Source organism: Eumetopias jubatus, unplaced genomic scaffold (assembly GCF_037043125.1).
Source record: "Eumetopias jubatus isolate StellerSeaLion01/CBP00866 unplaced genomic scaffold, mEumJub1_p1.0 scaffold_1, whole genome shotgun sequence".
Taxonomy (NCBI): domain Eukaryota; kingdom Metazoa; phylum Chordata; class Mammalia; order Carnivora; family Otariidae; genus Eumetopias; species Eumetopias jubatus.
The window spans coordinates 71,677,583-71,698,963 of record NW_028274807.1 but is presented as its reverse complement, the minus strand read 5'-3'; the positions used below and the strand labels follow the sequence as shown (position 1 = coordinate 71,698,963).

Below are 21,381 nucleotides of genomic sequence, written 5' to 3'. Positions count from 1 at the left end.
CCAGGACAAGAACCTGAGACAGCTAAGTTCCATGGGAATTGGAGCCAGGACACAGCAAGCCATCAGCTACCGGAGCTGCTCTTAGGGGCCTTGGGTGGGCCTGCTCATCTCTGCATTTCTGTTCCACACACTGGTAACTTCAGTGGTGCATCACCAACAATGGGCTCCCCAAACAACATGACCTTATGGTTCCAGAGTTTTCAATCATCCTCTCTTCAGATCTCTTAAAGTCAAGTCCTGATTTGATTGACCTCATCTCTCTTTTCCATCCAGTTAGGCCACAAGAGTCAGAGGTTTCTGCTCAGCCTGTGGATTGGCTGTCAGTAGCTCAGGTAGACCAACAGCTTAGTCCAGTGCGTGTGGCTCCAGACACTAGCTCTGCAGGCAGCAAGGCCATGTTCAGGGACCCCACCCCCCCATCCCAAGCAATGCATGTGGGTGGGCAGGCACCAGCTCTCTTGTGCCTGCATTGTCTTCTTAACTAGGAACTTCGATGAATGCACACTACGTCAGGTCCCTCCATTTAGGATCCCATTCCTCGGCTGTTAGTGTTAGCTTCAATTTAGCTCCTTTTGGTTTGGGGGCTGCTACAAGTAAAACTGTGATGAACATTTTTATGCATGTTTCTTCCCTTTAATCTGGATTATATAAAATAATCTTTGAATCACATTGAAATTGCATTCTCTGAGCACCTTCAGGATATAACACATAATCTTACATTTTCTTTGTTTAAAAAGTACCTGTATTTGCTAGAGATTTGTACATAGGCAGTTATGGGCAAAATAAGAGGATGTGATATCTGGGATTTGCTTCAAACCCTCTAGCAAAAATGCGGGGGGCAGTGGGGGAGAGCCGAAACCAGACTGGTGAGATGTTGATGACCGTTAGAGCCAACCATAGATACATGGGGATTTATTCTCTACTACTGTCTCTATTTTGCTGTTTTTCCCACTTCCCTTCCTTTTCCTCTCCCTTCTGGGTTTTTTGTTCTTTTCCCCATGTTTCCTCTTGCTACTTGGTGCCCACATGCTTCCCTCTGGATTCCCAAAAGTTTTCCTCTGGTTTAGTCACCCCTGATATCTGCTTCAGAGTTCCCTTTTCCTTTATGGGGAAACTCCAGTCCATCCATCTACACATCCAGTCAGTAACTCATTCTCATACGCAATTTGAGGCTATGTATCGGGCAAGACACTGTAAAAGGTACTAACCGTAGTTACCTTCATGGTCTTTGATGTTACCAGACAGCTGTTAAGAGAAAGGCAGTCACAACTTATTTTCTACTATGAAATAAGAGACAGGTCGGTAACACTCTTGGGGATAACAGTATTTGAGAAGAGGAACCAAGTGCCCTCTGGTCGGGTGGGTGGCATGATAAAGCACAGGGCACACTGGCAGGCAGAGCTGGGGAGAGGGTCTTCTCCTCCAGTACCCACCTCCCCCTTCCTGCCTTTTTGCCTGGTTGTTTTCAGACTTCAGGAATGTCGAACCGGAAGTTCCAACATGAGGTCGTATTTATTTAGTAAAATGGAAATTGTATCTCTTGAGGCGCTGGGGATTTTTGTAACCTTTAATATAAAGCATTAAAGAGTCTCCAGTGCTCAAGGAAATTTATACCTTATGTTCATTCTGAAAAAACAAAATTCTAATAAGATGGCTTATTTTGTCTTCATTTCCCAAAGCATTAGTAGATTACAAATGCTATGTGAACTGAGTGAAATCGCAGGGGGAGCATTCTGAGGTCTTTCTGATTTTAAAAGTCATGATGTAAAAAAAAAAAAAAACCAAAACCAAAAAAACCCAAAAGTCAAGGTGATTCCCGATTCTCTCAAGTTGGGACACCCAGAGGCATGACTGTGCAACACTGTGGGTGCCTCTGTCCTGCAGGGATTGAGACTTTCCTGGAGCTCCCCACAGTTCCCTCCATGTGCTGCTACCTCTGCATTCCTCAGCTTGGACTTGTTAGTCTCCCTGGCTGGTCTGGGAGCTTCTGTGGGATGACAAGGGTTCAGTGCCTGGAAAGCAGTTGGGCCTCAGTAAATATCAGTTGAACGCAAGACCCCCCAAAATTATTTTCTTAAAAAAAAAATCCCCATCATCTTCTCCCTTATCGATTCTCCCCTGCACAGACCCCAAGATGCTCCCCTATGTTAGCTTGACTCTGAGGACCTCCTGATGAGAAAGTAAATACTTCAAAGAAACTGCCTCTCAGAGACTCAAAAAATGCAAATGATTCCCCCTAAAGGAGTGCCCACTGCAGGATGGAGACCCCTGGATTCAGGCCACCCTCCACAGGCCTTTGCTACCAGCTTTCCCCTTCCAGAAACAGGATTGTTACCTTTAAACTGTGCACTGCTTTGTTTCTTTTAACAGAACTGTTCAAGGATCTCCAGACATAAGCTTGTAATTAAGACCCCACAAAAATCAATTCAGAAATCTACTGTGAGCACAGCAGGTCAGCAACAAGTTTATTATTAGACTGGCAAGGTCACAGACTGGTGCATGGCTAAGTGTTTGGGCCAACTTTCCTTGACTTTCTTTCCACGGGCTTCTGCTGTCAAATTTCTCTACTGGTGTTTGCATCCATTTGCTGTGGTTGGTTTGTCTTTACGGGGGAGGGGGATGGATGGAGTGAGGAGGGGGAAGCAAAGCAAAAGAAGTAACACGGAGTGAGGGCAGGTTCCCTTTAGAGCCTCTCACAGTGACTCGGGGCAATTCACCTGATCTGTGATAGTCATTTTCTCAATGTCAATATCATTAGAGGTCAGGATATCTTTTAGATAGGTCACCGTTTCTGGAGGGAGGTAAGGGTTTCTCCCCAAGATCCAAACATGATCCATGTGAAAAAGCCAGACGATTGTGGTGCAGGAGTACACGAGGGCGTAGTTCTCGTAGTCGGTGGCCAGGACCCAGTATGGAGCTGAGGGCATCACTGAGAACCAGAGGAGGGTGGAGTTAAGAAGGGCCAGGGCAAGAGAACCCTCATGTCCAGGACCCTGGAAACCAGGGTCCTAGTTCTTCTCATGAGTGCTTTTTTTTTTTAAAGATTTATTTATTTATTTTGAGAGAGTAGAGAATGAGAGAGAGAGAAAGAGTACATGAGAGGGGGGAGGGTTAGAGGGAGAAGCAGGCTCCTTGCCGAGCAGGGAGCCCGATGCGGGACTCGATCCCGGGACTCCAGGATCATGACCGGAGCTGAAGATAGTAGCTTAACCAACTGAGCCACCCAGGCGCAACTCTGGCTTCATGTGGGAATCTTATGGGAGCTCTGAAAAATCCTAGGCCACTTCCCTCCTCCAGGCTTGCCCAGATTCTGATGTGGAGGTGGTTGGGACTCTTGAAGGCTCCCCCATGATTCCAATGTGCAGCCAGAGCTCAGAGCCATCATTCTGGATCCTCCCTCCCTGGGAGCAGGTCGGTCTGCAGAAGGTGATGGTAATGGGGGGTTTTGCCGACCCCCTAGGCTAACAGGCTGCTCTTAGCACGAGTACAAATGGAGGTACCACTTAGATAAGTGGAGTCAAGAATGTGAGGTCAGCAGCGCCTGGGTGGCTCAGTCAGTTAAGCGTCTCCCTTCAGCTCAGGTCATGATCCCAGGGTCCTGGGATCGAGTCCCGCATTGGGCTCCCCGCTCAGCGGGGAATCTGTTTCTCCCTCTGCCTGCAGCTCCCCCTGGCTTGTGCTCTCTCTCTCTGACAAATAAATAAATAAAATCTTAAGAAAAAAGAGGATGTGATGTGAGGTCAGGGGCCCCAGGCTTTCCAAGTCTGTACTTCCCAGCTTCCTCTAGAACCTGCCTGGGGAAGGAATTAAGGACTAATGTTGATTTGTTTGTTTTTCTGTGTGACCTTCAAAAGTTCCTCTGTTCTTAAGAATACGGTAAATCACGTGGTAACAGGTTATAAACTCTTCCTCATAAGGGGCATATAAAGATTCATTGATTGACATCTGCATCGTATCAAAAGTTCAGCATTAAAGGGTCCTTACGAAAAGAGAGGGAGGGATTTACCTTCTCCATCTGAATCCAGAAATTTCCTCTAGGGACTTACCTCCACAGCCATGGTCCAAGGCAAGGAAAAGTCATAGCCCACCTTGTTAAAGTTAAGTGGAAAATGAACCCACATGGCAGAAAGCTGTGTGCTGAGCCCATAAGAACAAAAGATTTGGACACGTATGCCGTCATGTGTGATTTGCTTTCCTGGGTTTCAAGCATCCCACCTCCTCCACTCAAAAATAATCCCTCTGTTTGCCAAGTCAAACCGGATCTCAACACTTGTGAATGACCACGAGAAGCTGCCCAAAGGAGGCTGTGTGTGAGAGGTTAGAGCTTGGCTGGGCATCAAGGACCCAGCTGGTCATTAAGATAACACAAGAGGGCTAGTCCAGATGATCACCCAACAAGGTCCCTCCTCTCTCTTTCTGCCTGTTTATAAATATGAAAACAGAAGGACTCCTGGTGGAAAGAAGCCGGTACAAAGCTATGGGGCCCACACCGAGTGCTGTTTCTGACTTACCTTTCTAGCCCTGTTGGTGCTGGCCTGCCGGGCTCGCCCATGAGAGCTTGTATTCATCAGATATCTGCTATCTGTGAATTTCCACTGCTTTGTGTGTTCCCGGCTGGACCGAGAACTGTGCAGCCCTGAGTAGTCGGGGGGCAGTATGTCTTCCAACCTCTTCTGGCAACGGCATCCTGCCCTACCTGCACACAGCCAGTCTTCCTCCCACAGGGTCTAGCTCTCAAGACACATTTACCCAGACATTTCCTCTCAGCAAAGAAAATGCCCTGTCTCTTTGTTAGGAAACTCTGACAACCTCCTACTGCTTATGGAAGACACTCCAACCCATGAACATGGCTTTTGAGGCTCTGCCCAGTCTTGTCTTGTGCTCCACATACCTGCCCATCCTCTGGGCTTCTCCCTGCAGGCCTTTCCTCCTGCCATTCCTGCATGTGGGACAGCCTTTTCCATAATGTCCCCCACACCCTGGAAGACCCAGCGCAAACATCTGACCCCTCCACCAGAGTAAATCTCTTCCCCCTCTGCTTGCCCTGCCGGCAGCTCCTGCCTCTTTGAGCTCCTGCCTCTTTGAGCTCCTGTTCTGGGCTTCCTTCGGAAGGTCGTGCACATGATATTTGGCTTTGCCTCCCATCCCCTTCCCTCACCCTGGAGTTGGGAGTCCTAGGTTTTGGTTCCTAGTCGGCCTCTAATTAGTCCAGTGACCTTGCCTCCACCACCTAGCTTTTCTGCACTTTGACTATCTTATTTGTGAAAATAAGCAAGAGAAACTGACATGTACGAAGCCCCTTGCAGCTTACAGAGCATGTGCCATCTCATTTACCTTTACGCTACCGGGCACAGAGGTGACGTTAACTGCCCGTGGTCCTATGTGCGGGCAGAACTCTTTTCATCTCCCAGCCTTCCTATCTTGGTGTATAAACTAGGAGCTTCCTCTCTGCCCCACTGCAGGGGTTTGATGGGGGGTGGGAGGAGGGGTTCCTCTTGCAGCTGTGACTTCAGCGTCCGCCTCCTGCGTGGGGAGAGGGACCCTCGAGCAATCTGGGCATTAGGAAGTCTCACATTTCTGAGCTGGCTTCTCCCGTGTGTCGGTATCAAGAGTAAAACGAGTATTTGGTGCTCTCTCTGTTGCCTGGGTCCATTCCTCAGTTAGCCCAGAGCTCAGAGGGCAAATGCCCGTGATCAAATATCCCTCAGGGAACCCCACAGTGTGGCGAGAAAGTGGCAGACAGAGCCAGGGCTCAAAGTTACCTTCACTCTTATCATCTCTTGCTTCCAAGCTTTTGCACATATCGATTGTTCTGCTAATATTACCACTACTAGTTGTAACTACTATTAAGTACTAATTTTTCGGGCCTCCATCCCCTCTGGGAAACATGACAGGATTGGGTCTCCTACTGCTCATGCCCTTGTGCTGTTATCTGTGCTTCCTCTATTGAAACATGGTAGTTTTATAGTAAATTGCCTGGGTACTTGTCAGTATCCACACTGGGGTGTAAGCCCCTCGGGACAAGGGCCAGCGCTGTCTGGCTCATCATTGCATCTTCGGTGCCTAGCCCCAAGCGTGGCAAGTAGCAGGTGCTCAACAAATAATTATGTATTAAGTCACTACGGGTGACACCCAGATGTGACAGGACTGTTCCTACCCAGGGCTCTGACTTACCATTCTAGGTAGAAAAGGCTCTAGCTTTCAGTTTGCATACCTCCTATCCCTGAAACCTCCTGAGGGAAGTGAATACTTACACCAGAAGAACTTAACTCCCAGCTTGGCAGGCTCCGTAAGGTTGCCCTGGGTGGCTTCACCTTCAATTTGGTTCACGGTTCCATCAGATCTGTAATGAGTTAAAACAAAACAAAACGCCTTAACTCACTGGAAGCCAAAAATCAATGAAAGGCAAGATGTGTAACACTAAAGGACCAGGACGCCAAGACTGTGATTGATGGTTAGGAAGGCTCTGTCCCCTTTCCTTTGTCACTGTCTCAGACCAAGCGGAGGAAGACAGCCTTGGAGTGGTAAGAAGCAACAACTGAAATGCTCCAGGACCGGATAATATGTCAGGCCCTTGCCCTTTAGGGCTGTTTTTTGAGTCCTGCAAGGCCATTTCCTGCTCTCAGTCTCCGGAGGGGTGGGAGTAAAAGAGAAGAGAAAAACAGACAAACAAAACAACCCAATACACTAAGAAGATTCACTTCTTTAAAAATGAGACTGAACCAAAGGAAAAAAACAAGAAGGACTGCCGTGATTGCTAGAAGTCTGGAGATCTGCAAGCTTTCCTTGCTCTTGGGGAGTCAGGGACATCAGTCCCATAAAGGCGTTCATACGCCTGAGCTCTGAGACCCCTAGCCAGTCCTGCAAAGCTTCTGACTGAGTGCGGGAGGTTTTGACACAGGTCAGGTAAATCAGCAGCGAGGAAACATTGGTGATTCTCAGAGACTTCGTTAAATGTGAAGAAACGCACATCTTACACCGGATGCCACCTTACACGTACAATTGGTCGTTTCTTTCTTAGTGGTTTATAAAATGGCGGTGTGTCTTAAAAGTGATGATCTTACGACGCCTGGGTGGCTCAGTTGGTTAAGCGACTGCCTTCGGCTCGGCTCAGGTCATGATCCCGGAGTCCCGGGATCGAGTCCCGCAGCGGGCTCCCTGCTCAGCGGGGAGTCTGCTTCTCCCTCTGACCCTCCCTCCTCTCATGCGCGCGCTCTCTCTCTCTCTCTCTCATTCTCTCTAATAAATAAATAAAATCTTTTTTTTAAAAAAAAGTGATGATCTTAGATTGGATGAAGTACTTTCACTCTTTTCAAGGGAGCTGGCTCCTTTTCCGGGTGACGTGCTACGACCCCAGGGACCTCAGGGACAGGGAAAAGGCCTAGGGATGCACCGAAGGAGGGTGCATCACACATCACAGTGCTCTTCCGAGGAAGCTGACGGAGGACCGGCCAGTTCACCACTCCTCAAGGGGCAAACTAAAACTAGAGCAATAGCGTGTCTTAGAAAGTCGGTAGGCTATGGTTACTGGCGATCGATGTCCCAGAAACCAGACAATAAGCAACAGGTAAGGACGGATGGCAAATGTGCTCTGATGCTGCTGGATGCAGAGTCTGTTTGTCATCAGGTAGGGCTGGAGACCAGACCCTTCCTTGTCACCTGGAACTCAGCTGGGAAGACAGAAAGCAGGGAAGACAGGAAGATGGTCCCTTTTCATTTGCATACGGTTGCTTAGCAACAAACCAGCCTCTTCTCAACAGACTTTCCACCCTTCCTTCATCATTTATGTTTTGTCCAGAACAGTTTTCAAAACACCAGTCTCTGAGCATAAACTCACAGTTTGTTCATGGAAAAAAACACTTGTATTTTCAAGAGTAGCCCCAGATTAACGGAATAGGCTGTATTTATTAAGTGATTACTGCACACCAAACACTACGTGATTTACACGTGTTACCTCATCCAACGCTCACAAAGCCCTATGGAGGGAGATTCTATGATTATTTCCATTTTACAGAGAGGAAACAGAGGCTTAGAGAATGATCATAACTCACTGAAGATCACATCGTTAGTATTTGACAGAACCAGCATTTGAAACCAGGCAGGCTAACTCCCAGCCCGAGCCCTTCAGCTCCCAGCCCGGTGCCAACTGCTCTGGCTCTCAAATCCCCCGACCCTGGCTGAGAGTAGTCTGCTCAGACGCCGCGCTGTGCCTCTGCCCATCCTGCAGTACCCTGAAAGGAAAACCACACCCCTCCCCTGAACTAGCAAACCTTTCTCCGTGTGCCCTTGTATTTCAAACACACGTGACCCTACATGCGGAGCAACCTAATACTCAGGACACGGTTCAAGAGGACTCCTGGCCAGCTGCACAGCACATCCCAAAGACTCTCGTGGGTTTTGGGATCCGTGTCATTGTCTGACTCTTGGCCACAGAGTGGGACAAAATATTTGAAATGCGGTCATCGCAACTTCAGATGGGTGCCTGCATCCCAGTCCCTGTAACCCTTCCTGGGCTCTAAAATGAGCTGTTTCTCTCTTCACAGGCTCTTAAGATTTTTACTTTGTTTCTATGATGCACGCAGGGCCAGGGAGTCACCCCACCGTGTCTTGGCTCACAGGAAGCTCACTGGGCAAGAGAATGGCCACACAAAGCGTCTCTGAGCCTGAGTAAATTCCAGGCTGGGTTGTGGTTGTTTTCTTGGGAGTTGAACACAGTTGTCAGATCCTGTAGGGCACAGGAAGGACAGCCCCTCACCCCCCGCCTTCCTTTCATGTGTCCTCTGTCCTCTCCCCCATTTCACTTCTCCCCGGGTTTGAATCTCAGCGTTGCTGCTTATAAGCTGTGTGGCCCCTGGGCACATTACCTCTCTGTACCTCAATTTTTCTCATCTAGAAAAGTGGGGTTAATCACAGTACCTACCTCAGAGTCGCTATGGGGATTGAGTGAGCCTGTATACTCGTTTACACAGACATACAGAGAGGGTCACACGTGCGCACATACACATACAGAATAGTGCCTCGCACATAGGAAATGCTTGATATTTGTTACTACCATTTATTGTTGCTCTTATCTTTGTTGATGGAAGGTGGCTAGGAGCACTTTCTGGGGCTTTTTAAAAGCTTATGTGTGCTTTCTAAAGTATGAATTTTTGTATCAAATAGAAATCCATTAGGGGGCGCCTGGGTGGCTCAGTCGTTAAGTGTCTGCCTTCGGCTCAGGTCATGATCCCAGGGTCCTGGGATCGAGCCCTGCACTGGGCTCCCCGCTCCGCGGGGAGCCTGCTTCTCCCTCTCCCACTCCCCCTGCTTGTGTTCCTTCTCTCGCTGTGTCTCTCTCTGTCAAATAAATAAATAAAATCTTAAAAAAAAAAAAAAAGAAATCCATCAGAAGCTGTCAGTCATAAAAAAGTAGACTTCTACAGCCTATCCTGTTCACATAAGCCAGAGTGGGACTATGTCTGTAATAGTCAAAGCTGCCTGGAGATGGAATAAATTGTCATGGAAGGCGATGAGCAACCACCAGTTCCTAGAAGGATTCAAGCAGAGCTGGATGTCCTCTGTCAGTAGATAATGTACAAGGGCTTCTCCCTTGGTTTGGAGATCAGATGAGAAGGTCCCCCCTGCCCTTTGCTATGAGAGTATCTACTTCGCATTGAGAGCAGGAACCCTGCAGTTTGGATTCCTGTTGCGTCCTTAGTGCCTTTCACAGGGAGTACACATACAACATGATACTCACAAGGAGTACACAATACAGTAAGATGCTCAGCAATGGTCCTGCAAATAAATGAGTGGCTTCTAGACCCCACCATTCCGCCTGCCAAAAGCTTTCATCTCAGGACCTGCTGTGAACAGGAGTGCAGACCCAGCCACATCGGCATGCCCCCGAACCAGACTGCAAGGGCACCCAGTCACCCCAGGACAGCTCTCTGCGGGCTGGCTCCAGGGCTGTGTTTGCTTTTGAAACCACAGCCACTCACCTCAACTCCTGGTTTATCACTTTGATGTTTCCGTTTTCCATTAGCGAGTAGTTGGCTTGGATGCAACTTCCCTTCTCAAAGCTCACTGGGATCTTCTCAATTTCGTACCATCGTCCAAGATACTGCAGAGATAACAATAAGCAGAGAAAAACCTGTGGCTCTCTGGGGACCTGCAAACTCTTCCCTATTGTTGTCTTTTAGAGCAGAGCCCTTTCCTGGGGAAACCAAGCAAAATGGGCTGCATTGTTCACAACAGCAACCGAGCAAGATATTGATTCAAAGGAAAGTAAGTGAATCGGATGTGCAGACATTGGTCGAATGCCACATCTTATTCCTAAAGTGCTCTTTATTTAGATATGCTGTCAGTTGCCCCTCCAGCCAAAATCTATGTGAAATTCTAGACTCTGTAAAAGAGAGGGAGCAGTCCAGGTGATGTAAGGTGCCACCTCAAATATTTTGTGATTCTACGAGGCAACTTTGAATTGTGTGCAAAGTCAGATATATATTCACTGTGGGGGACTGGGACTCCAGAGTTGGTTGAGTTCTCCTCATATAACCCCGGACAGGGAGCTGGTCACAAAGGCTTTTGGCAGGTGATCAGGAGTTAGAAGACTGGTATCATTCTTCCACTGGGGGCTTGGTCTCAGTTCATAACTTTGTGCACAGAGTCAGTCTTAAAGGAAGTGTGCAATGGAGTGGGTGAGGGTGAGGGGAGACAGGTGTTTTCATGCTTCCATGCATTGCCGTGCACGGAGACTACTCCAATTTACAAACTTCACGGGGGGTAATTTGGTAATTATCTAGCAAAGCTGAAAATGCATGTAGTGCATATATGAGGTTATTTGTTGTGGTACTATATTGTAAGAACTAGACAGGAAACTAGAGCTTAAGTGAGCATTAGTAGGGGACCTGGGTCCATAAATAATGGCACATTCATACAATGGAATGTTATACACCCTCTCTTAAAGGAGTCATATGCAATTATCCCCAAAATACATTCAGTGGAAAAAGAGCTGGGTGAAAAATGGGGTATATGGAAAAATGAGGGGAAAGGTTATTATATTCATTTGCTATTGCTGCTATAACAAATTACCACAAGCTTACAACGTAAATTTATGGTCTCACAGTTCCGTACATCAAGTGAGCTTGGTTACAATCAAGGTGTTGGCAGGGCTGTGTTCCTTCCTAGAGGTTCTAGAGAACTCTGTCTTTTTGCCTTGTCCAAGTTCTAGAGGCCACCCACATTCCTTGGTTGGTGAACCCCTTCCCCATGTTCACAGCCAGCAAAAACGGGAGAGATCCTTCTCACATTGCACCTCTCTGACTCTTGTTCCATCATCACACCTCTCTGACCACAGCTCAGGAAGGTTCTCTGCCTTCAGTGATTAGACTGGGCCCACTGGATAATCTGGGCCACTCTTGCCATCTCCAAGTTTATAACTTTCATCACATCGGCAAAATCCCCTTTCCCGTGGAAAGTAGCATATCCACAGGTTCCAGGGATCAGGGTGTGTACATCGTTCTGCCTCCTGCAGTTATGTATGTATTTGTGGACGTATACATTATCTCCCAAAAGATACACAAGGAACTGTTTTTATTGGCTGCTACTAGGGAAGGAAACTGAGGTAGGAAGGAAACAGGGGTAGGAGAAAAACTTTTCATCGAATGTTCTTTGATACATTTAGAATTTTGAACCATGTGAATATATTTACTTGGTCAAAATATTAATTCAGAGTATTTTAGAAATTTAAAAATGTATTACTCAACAAAGGAAAATCAGAGATGCACTCACCTTCAAAAAAAGTCAGACTCTGAACTGAAAGTGCACTGCCAACAGGGGGCAGTATTGCTCCAGTCACATGGCTGTTTGCTCAACTATATACCCACGTTTATGACAGAAATGTTCCACTCAATTATTAAAGCGTATCTTTCAATTAAAACCACTGAAATTAACATTCATTTAAAGCACCCAAAAATAAGGTTAAAAGTCATTTGGTTTCCTAGGCATCCTCAAAGAAAGCTCCATTTTATACAGATCATTTAAAATAGTTCTATTATTGTTAAGGTGACTTTAGTGCTCCACAATTAAAACTGAGGAAGCATGATTTTCCAGAAAAGAGGAAACTCAGAGGTGGAAGATTGCTTTTCATGTCATGCTCCCTTATAATTTCATAATACTTTTGTGAAAGCCCTTTCATGGTTTTGGGTCTGTTTCTCTATCCACATAAGGAGAATGCAACGTGTAAAAAGAATCCTGGAGGGGCGGCGCCTGGGGTGGCTCAGCTGGTTGGGCTTCCGACTCTTGATTTTGGCTCAGATCCTGATCTTGGGGTTGTGGGATTGAGCCCTGCGTCAGGCTCCATGCTGATTGTGGAGCCTGCTTGGGATCTTCTCCCTTTCCCTCTGCCCCTCCCTGCTGGTGCACACACGTGTGCTCTCTCTCTCTCTCTGTCTCTCAAAAAAAAAAAAGAAAGAAAGAAAGAAAGAAAGAAAGAAAGAAAGAAAGAAAGAAAGAAAGAAAGAAAGAAAGAAAAGAAAGAAAAGAAAAGAAAAAGAAAGAAAAAAGTATCCTGGAAAAGAAAAAGTAAAACTATCTCTATTTGCAGATAACATGATTTTGTAATAGAAAATCCTAAGGAATCCACACACACAAAAACTATTAGAACTAATAAATGAAATCAGCTAGGTTAAACGATACAAGATCAATATACAGAAATCAAATAGCTTTCTACACTTACAATGAACACTGTAAATTATGAAAATTCCATTTACGATTGCATCAAAAGAATAAAATACTTATGAATAAATTTAACCAAAGAAATGCAAAATTTATACTCTGAAAAACACAAAACGTTGTTGAAAGAAATTAAAGAAGACCTAAGAGTAAATGGAAAGATAACCTATGTTCATGGATTAGAAGGCTTAAAATTGTTAAGATGACAATATTCTCCAGACTGATCTAGATTCATTGCAGTATTTATAAAAGAAAAATGCAAACAACTGGGCCTCTTTGCAGAAATTGACAGATCCTAAAAGTCATATGGAAATGCAAAGGACTCAGAATAGTCAGAAGAACGAAGGTGGAGGCCTCAAATATTCTAATTTCAAAACTTACTACAAAGCTATAGTAATCAATACAGTATAGCACTGGCATGAGGATAGACATATAGAATAGAATAGAATTGAGAGTCCAAAAACACTCTTACATATATATGGCCAATTGATTTTCAACAAAGATGCCAAGATTATCCGATGGGGAAAGAACAGTCTTTTCAACAAAGAGTTCTGGGAGAACTGAATATCCAATATCGAAGTTTCACATCAATAAAGTGAAAAGACAATCCACAGGATGTGGGAAGTATTTGCACATCCTATATCTGATAAGAGACTTGTATCTAAACATATAAAGAACTCTCAGCTCAATAATTAAAAGAGAAATAACCCAAGTAAAAGATGGGCAAAGGACTCAGACATTTCTCCAAAGAAGACAGACACATGGACAATAAACATATGAAAAGATGCTCAACGTCATTAGCCATCAGAGAAATGCAAATCAAGCCCACAATGAGATACCACTTCGTGCCCGCTAAAATTTTAAGGACTATAATCAAAAAAGATGGCAATAACAAGTGTGGGCAAAGATATGGAGAAACTGGTGTGAGACACTGCCAGTGGGACTGTAAAATGGTGATGCAGTTCTTTTGGAAAACAGTCTGGCAGTTTCTCAAAAAGTTAACGTGGAGTTACCATATGACCTAGCAATTCTCCTCCTAGGTATATGCCCAGGAGAACCGAAAATATATGTCCACAAAAAAACTCCCACAAAAATAAACACACAAAAACCGTGTACATGAATGCTTATAGCAGCATTATTCCTGATAGTTGAAAGTGTAAACAACCCAAATGATGAACAGATAAATAACATGTGGCGTTATCCATGCAGTAGAATATTATTTGCCAATGAAAAGAAATGAAGTACGGATACATAGTACAATATGGGTAAGCCTTGAAAATACAATGTTAAGTAAAAGAAGTCAGTCACAAAAGACCACACACTGTATGATTCCACGTCTATGAAATGTCCAGAATAGGCAAATTCATAGAGACAGGTTGCCTGGGGCAGGGAGAGGTGAGGGGGAAATGGAGAGTGACTGTTTTATGTGTAGGGATGATGAAAATACTCTAAAATTGATTGTGGTGATGGTTTCATAACTCTGTGATTATACAAAAAAAAACATTAAAACATTGAAAGTGAACTTTAAACAGGTGAATGATATGGCATATGAATTATATTTCAATAAAACTTTTTTTTTAAACATCCCGCTTTATTCTTCAAAAGACTTTTGTAAATATAGATCAATTATAATTTTCAGGATGTCTTGGGATTTTTTACCCCCAAATTGAAATATGATTCAAATTCCCTGGATTTTTTCTGGAAAGTCTCCTGTGGCTTCGCAGGGTTACCTCAATAAAGGGATCAGCCCGTAATAGTTTTGGAGTGAGTCAATGTAAACTGTCCTGTGTGTCTCCTGCCTACCTCCCCTGTGTGACTCTCTATTGATGGGGCTCCTTCCCCACAGCCCGCGGGGCTCTGAGCTCTCTTCCCTCACCCCTCTACCTACTCCATGCCCTGAGAGGTCCCAACACTCATTCACACTGAGGAGGGAGTGACTGGTAACAATTTTAATGTTACGGATCATGAGTACAACCTTAAAAAAGATCCAAACTTTCTGCTAAGGAGAAAATGTCTTAAGAGGAGATTCTAGGCATGAGGTCGCAGCCACGGAAGCCGTTTCGTGCTACCCAGTAGCTGCCTCGGCAGTTCCCTGCGTGTACATATGTACACATATACACAGTAAGGCTGGGCCTGATCCCACAAAGAAAAACCACATATGGGGGATCTGGTTATATTGGTATCTTTTTAGCGTAGGGAACAAAAAAAAAGCCTCTTGGGGGAGTTCTGTCTTCTTCTAGGCCCTGCGTGAGGAACCCGTGGGTGTCCTGCGCAGCGGCGAAGGCTGGTCTTGAATCCCACTCTGCACTGATTAGCCGGGTGACCTGGGTCAGTGATGAGCTGTGTGACATTGAGCTTCTTCATCCGTAGAATGCGGATAATAGCTCTGGAACAGCGGCTGCCCATGAACCGCCCCATGTCCTCTCAGCCCAGCTGGGTTCACCTCAGCCACCTTGGACAATTCCCACACACCGGCAGCTACCCACCTTGAGCCCACGCCTCTCCCTCTGCCGGAAGGCCTTGCCAGCACCACGGGAACACCCACAGCCCGCTCACATCCCTCCGTGCGACAATCTGAGGAGCATTCTACACATTTCCTCAGAGGACCCCCAGCAGGACGGAACCCTGTTGTTAACAGTGTTACTGTCGAGGAATGCATCCTTTACTGCTGTCCTGCTTCTCTGTTAGGACAGCACATGCCCCCCGGTTAGGACACCCCACATGCCCACGGTGCTTCCTGGGATCATCTTCCCCAAACCCTCTGCTCAGCGTCTGCTTTGGGGGATCCCCCAATTGGATAAGTACCTACCCCAAGGCTTGCTGTGGGACTCAAAGCAGAATACTCACACTGAAGCCCAGAGGATGGTTATTCAAACCAATAGGAGGTTAGCCTTTTACCGCACCTTATTCACATCAAAATCCTTCTGCACTGGAGGGCTCGGGCATTTCCCAAGGTGGAAGGCTTGTCCGTCCACAGCGCTGAAGAGGCCGACCAGCACAGGAAGCAGCAGCTCCCTCACCATCTTGGGGCTGAGGATGGAACCTGGAGTTCGGAGAAACAAAGCAGCTCCAGTCGTTCTGGGCCTCCCGAGGACACGCAGTCACCAGGGGAAAATTTCTGGGGACCTCTCTGGGGACCTTCCCCTGAGCCTTTTGCGACAGTCACCCTGCAGGGTCACCTGAGTCAATGGCACTGGGAGCCCTTCCACTCCCAGGATCCTCTCCAGACCTTCTGTCCCTCCAGGAGAGCACACTCTGCCTGCACTCTGCCTGGTGTTGGAGCCCGGGATGTATTCTGCAACTGCTCCCTCCCAAGTATGCATTTTTCAAGGATGGACACTCCCAGAACCTGGGAGTGTCAGGCACAGTCCAGACTTGTTGATGGAGAGAAACAATGTGGGGTGGGGGTAGGCAAAGGGGGAGGTGGAAGCTGTTGAGTGAACCATGCAAGAGAAAAAAGATGAACATAAACCGTGCATGACATTTAGTGTCTGATGAGAGTCGTAAGAGAAATGCCTCCCTGATCCACACCCCACACCCCATCTTAGGGGGCTGTTTACCGACTCAGGAGTAAGCCTGAGACCTGAACAGGCAGCCGTGTGCTGGGAACCCCACGGTCACCCCGAATGGGTTTGAATGCGGGCTTTGCCACATACTAAGTATAACTGTGTCCAGTTCACACTTGAGCTTCCTGGTCTATTAAGTGGGAGTAACAATCATACCAACCTCATGAAGTTTTGCGAGAATAAAATGAGATGCTATAGAGAGAGCATTTAGGGTGGTGTCTGACACAGAGCAAATGCTTCACAAATGCTAGTTATTGTTAGCATGAAAAGCAGAAACAAATAGTTATTTCCTGAATTTCTCTTTGGACCTCTGTTGGGGATATCTTCCATAGATGTGCATTTATTTATTTATTTATTTTTAGTTGAACAGACAGGGACACGGATGTGCATTTAGCTAGAGGTGGGCCAGCAGCTGGCAACGGGCGTTTCGGCCCAAGCGCCCTTCCCTGCTTCTTGCCCTGACTGTTCTCTTCCGTGTGACTCCTTGTCTGTGGCTCCACAGGAGCTATTTCCAGCTCTTTGCCTTTCTCCCTGCAACGGAGAGGACTGAATCAATGCAAGCAAAATGTTCTCAGATCTGAGCATTTAAAAGGATGTGTCATAACAGGAATAATTATAACCACTTTATTATGGTTAAACCTCCAAATAACCTTTAATAATCAATAGCTTTTCTTCTGGAGTTTTCATTGCTCCGTTTTCAAAGGAACAGTTACATAATGAGTAAAGCTGCCAGCCGGGGATGGTGGTGGGGGGGTGGTGGCTGAGTCTCCCTTGAGCAAGCCAAGTCGGTTTGTAGGACCCCACCTTCTCTGAGAATCCATCTCCCATCAGCTCCTACCACCACGTAAACAACACCTGTCTTTTAACCTTTTGGGAGAGGATGGAATTGCCTCAACTTGCACAAATTTGCGTCCATCTCCAAGAAATTCTTAGAACCATGAAGCTCTACTCTTGGCCCTCAGTAGGCTCCAAGCTCAGTGCCTTGACCAGAAGATCCAACCTCAAAGGATGGTCACACATTACGCACATTCTACAGGGTCCCCCAAACTGGCAGGACTTGAGAGGTCCTTGACCCACCCTCCAAGCCCCCTACACATGGGAAGCTGAGTGCCAGAAGGGGCAGAGAGCTGGGACTCAGGGGCCATTGCCAACTGTCCATCCTGCAGTGACCCGGAGACATGCTGCCTTCTGCACGCCGCCTTTGGTGGCTTTCCATAAACACCTACCTCTGTAACCTTGATGAGCCTCATTTCACCAAGTGAATTACACCAAAAGTCAGTTCCCTGTCTTACTCTTGACAAATATTAAAAAAGTGTTCTATTGTGGGCTGAAACATGTGCTTTAGCTCTGTAGGAGGATTTCAGAGCTAATTCTTACCCTTGCTCGCATCTTTTCCAAAGATGCTTCTTTCTTGCAGTAGTTTTATTCCTATGGTTAAAACTTTTTGTAGAGAGAGAGGGTTGATGGCATCCATAGTTTCTTTGCCAGGCCCCTCCCACTCTAGTTCACTCCCCACTTCTTGAGCACCTTCTGAAGGGGAGGCAGGAGGGGGAGGACTCGGAGCCAAGTTGAGCAAAGTAAAGCCATTTCGGCTTTAGGCTGACCCTTTAACCTAAGAGTCGGCAGGTCGTAAAAAGAGTTAACAAGATCCGACTCACGGAAGACCACAAGACCCCTCCGGCAGTAAAAGCCACAAAGGTCTGACATTCTTAAAATTGCTCCCTGCAGGTAATTTCATGTTCCTAAAACAATGGAAAAACACACCACCCAATGTAAAAGATAAACTCAAAGTTAAAGAGTGAACCCCTCCCTGTATGGTTAGCTAAAAAAAACAAAAAGACAAAAACAAAACGTCTAAAATCCTTTATTAGAGGCAAAGGAGTGTCCTATTTCTCTACTAGAAGGAGAGACCACTCCTTTGTGAGGTAGCTTCTTTCTTCTAGATTTAATAAATCTTGGTCCCTTACTCTCAATGGCTTGCACTTGAATTCTTTCCTGTGCAAGGCCAAGAACCTTCTTGGCGATGGGCCTGAGGCCCTCCCTCTGGGGCCTCGGCCCCATCCCGCATCAGAGGTAAGTCACATTAGTAACATGTACCTGTGAACTTGGCTGTGTGTGACCTGTATGTTTGCATCATCTTCTAATACTAACAGGAAGATTGTCTTAATGAGGGGAGTTTACATACTTTAAAAATAAATATAATTTAAATGCTTTTAACTGAATCTTAAATTGTTTCATAATAATTCCACTAAAGTTACAGTGCACCCACCCTGGGCCAGCACTGACCCTGTGAACTGATACTCACACTCACTGACCTTCCCCATGGAGAAGCCCTGGCCTCTCAGTATGTTGAATGGGCCCCACACTGTATCGCCACCATACCCTGTCTGTCAGGGTCCTGCACTGACATTCTCTTCGCACTCAATGCTGCTGATGAGCCCAGGTTACTTCCTGCGAAACTCTGAAGCCAGAACTTACTCACACCAGGTCTCCTAGGAGCCTGTTCTCTTAACGCCTGAGTATTAGTGAGGACATAGTCCCTGCTTTCAAAGAGCTGCCGATCATTAAGGACTAGAGTTTTAGATTTCACATGATAAAACAAAATACATTTCCACAAGTAAATGGGTCTAAAAAACCCATTTAGCTATTGAATCTAACAAGAAAATATGTCTTCTGAAGAAAATAGGTTTGTACCATATTGTTAAATGCATTTCCCATTCACAGGATTAATTCCAGATCACTTTTCAGTTAATTTTACTGTAGCACACCGGTGGCTGACAACTCCCTGAGAACCCATCTAGTCCAGCATTGGTGTAGGGAAGATCTTCTTATTGTCTATATAGCATTGAAGAGGGTGCCCTGTGCAAGCAGAAGACTTGGAGATGAGTCAACATGGGGTTGGCACCCCAGCCTGGTATCTGTTGGCAGTCGTCTCTTAGACTTGTTGTTTGGGATAGCGGAACCTCAGCTGCATCGTCTGAAAATGGCACGAATAGTATCTACCTTGTAAGGGTGCTTGAGGAAAAATGAGACCAAATTTGCCAAGCAGCTGGTACAAACCTTCCATCCTGTTAGTTACTATTTTTAGCCGAAAAGGGGGCAGTGAAAAGCCAAGACTGCCTCTAGTTCAAGCATCATTCATCATAAATGAAAATTAAAACCACAGTACGTACCTTTTTTGTCAAGATGAAGGCAGTTTCCACATGCAAACTCATCCAATTTAGGATGCCTTCTCTTGTTGACTGGCTTCTCCCAAGCTATTTTATAAGCTTCATAGGGTCATTGATGTTTACTTTTAATGCATGCCACACCCCCTCCAGTTCAGGAAGGCTGGCCTAAAAGCTTAGCTCTGTACCAAACACAGAGATGGGATGTTTTGTCCATTTCCCTCCCCCAATTTCCTTCACAGCTGCTCCCTGCAAAAGAAACAATGAGATACTGTGTGTGTGTGGATGCGAGAGAGAGAGAGAGAGAGAGAGAGAGAGAGAGAGAGAGAAAGAGAGAGAGAGAGAGAGAGACAAAGTGCATTTCATTCAAAACATCTTTTTTGCTCTGTGGGTTTTCTAATTTAAATGCACTTTTAAGTTCCAGCAAGATGAGTTGCAACATGTTTTCGAGCATCTGGTATTTATTTTTCATTTTTGTGTAAATGAAAAATCAACGGTCTCGTTTCCTGACGTGGAGCATGAATTCCACCCCATGTGGTCTCTGGCGTGGAGTGTGGCTCAGGCAACAGGGTGAAGGTTAAGAATTAGAGATGGCTTTTTTGTGTGAACCTGGGGGAGCCACCCACTTCTCTGAGTCTCAGTCTCCCCATGGTGAGGTAGGGACTGTCATTTCTGTCTCTGCCAGAGCTGAGCGTACAGGGAAGTTAACCAGTTGGGAAAGAGCTGGGGCTACGAGCTGAGAATGCCAAAGGTATCTTGAGCAGCTTCTCTATCCGGACCGCTCATCCCCCCCCCGCCGCCCCAAGCTGCATATTCTCCGTGGCCTCTTCCTGCCTGGGGTAGAAGTGGATTTAAGTCGCTCATTCCACAGAGATGGGGCTGGGCCTCATCTCTCTTGGTGGAATGAGCAGCTTTGAGTCTTAGGACTTGGATTCTGTGCCTTTGTGATAAGGCAGGAGGTGTTTTTAGGGGCATGTAGACAAGACAGTACCTTTGTAGGAGACTTCAATTCCCAAATAAAATGCATTCTCCAATTCCTAAGCAATAGAGAGAAATTTATAGCGCTAGGCCTTATACACATGAAAATAACAACAACAGCAACAAAAGCGAATCCTTGACATACCAGACCCTGAGAGAGAGAACAGGAGAAGCTCTGATTTCCGTTCAGGCCCTGACTTGCTGGGTCCCTCAGTGCTCTGCTGCCTCTCGCCCTCTCTCCTCCTGTGTCCTTGCTCAAATGTTACTTCCTTTAAAAGGCCTTCCTGACCTTTGAGAAAAATAGTGCTCTTGTCACTACCACTTTGCCTGCTTTATTATATCCTTGTTAAAGCTTTACCTGAAATTATACCCCTGATTTGATGTATTTTTTGCTTCTTGTGTTTCCCCACTAGTATATAAGCAACACAAGTGCAGAGAATCTGTCTCATTGACTCCCTGCTGTACCCCCCAGTGCAAGAATACATTATAAGCACTCAATAAATAAATTGAATGGAAGGGATCTACCTATTCAAAGAATTTACTGAGGGGCGCCTGGCTGGTTCAGTCAGTGGAGAGTGCAACTCTTGATCTGGGGTTTGTGAATTCCAGCCCCATGCTGGATGTAGAGATTACTTAAAAAAAACCAAAAACATTTTTGGGGCACCTGGCTGGCTCAGTCTGTAGAGCGTGTGACTCTTAATCTCAGGGTTGTCAGTTTAAGCCCCACATTGGGCGTGGAGCCTACTTAAAAAAATAAATAAAAAAGAATTTACTGAGAATTCTAAGGTCTGCAAAAGGAACTAGAGGTAGAGACTTTTATTTGAATTGTTTTTCTGGGAAACTATTAACCTGTAAATTTCTGTGTCTTCTTGACCTGCATCACATTTGTTACCAGGACTTGCCTGTCATTGAAGAAATACACAGTTAATCTCTCGTTAACTTCATAAAAAGAATATTTT

The 21,381-nt window shown here is 45.9% G+C and overlaps 1 protein-coding gene across 2 annotated transcripts; it reads right to left on the bottom strand.

The window, feature by feature from the left end:
* Positions 1-2,693: 2,693 nt before the first annotated feature.
* Positions 2,694-19,492, bottom strand: APOD (apolipoprotein D). Of its 2 annotated transcripts, XM_028101122.2 has the most exons (6): positions 19,447-19,492; positions 16,276-16,294; positions 15,615-15,741; positions 9,978-10,099; positions 6,255-6,343; positions 2,694-2,929 (listed from the first exon to the last, which is right to left on the bottom strand). In XM_028101122.2, the coding sequence occupies exons 1-6, from the start codon at positions 19,490-19,492 to the stop codon at positions 2,694-2,696; spliced, it is 639 nt and encodes a 212-aa protein (XP_027956923.1). The 2 variants fall into 2 exon arrangements, with proteins under 2 accessions (XP_027956923.1, XP_087873034.1); XM_088016908.1 differs by lacking the exon at positions 16,276-16,294 and having other exon boundaries at positions 15,615-15,734; positions 19,442-19,492.
* Between the last annotated feature and the right edge of the window lie 1,889 nt (positions 19,493-21,381).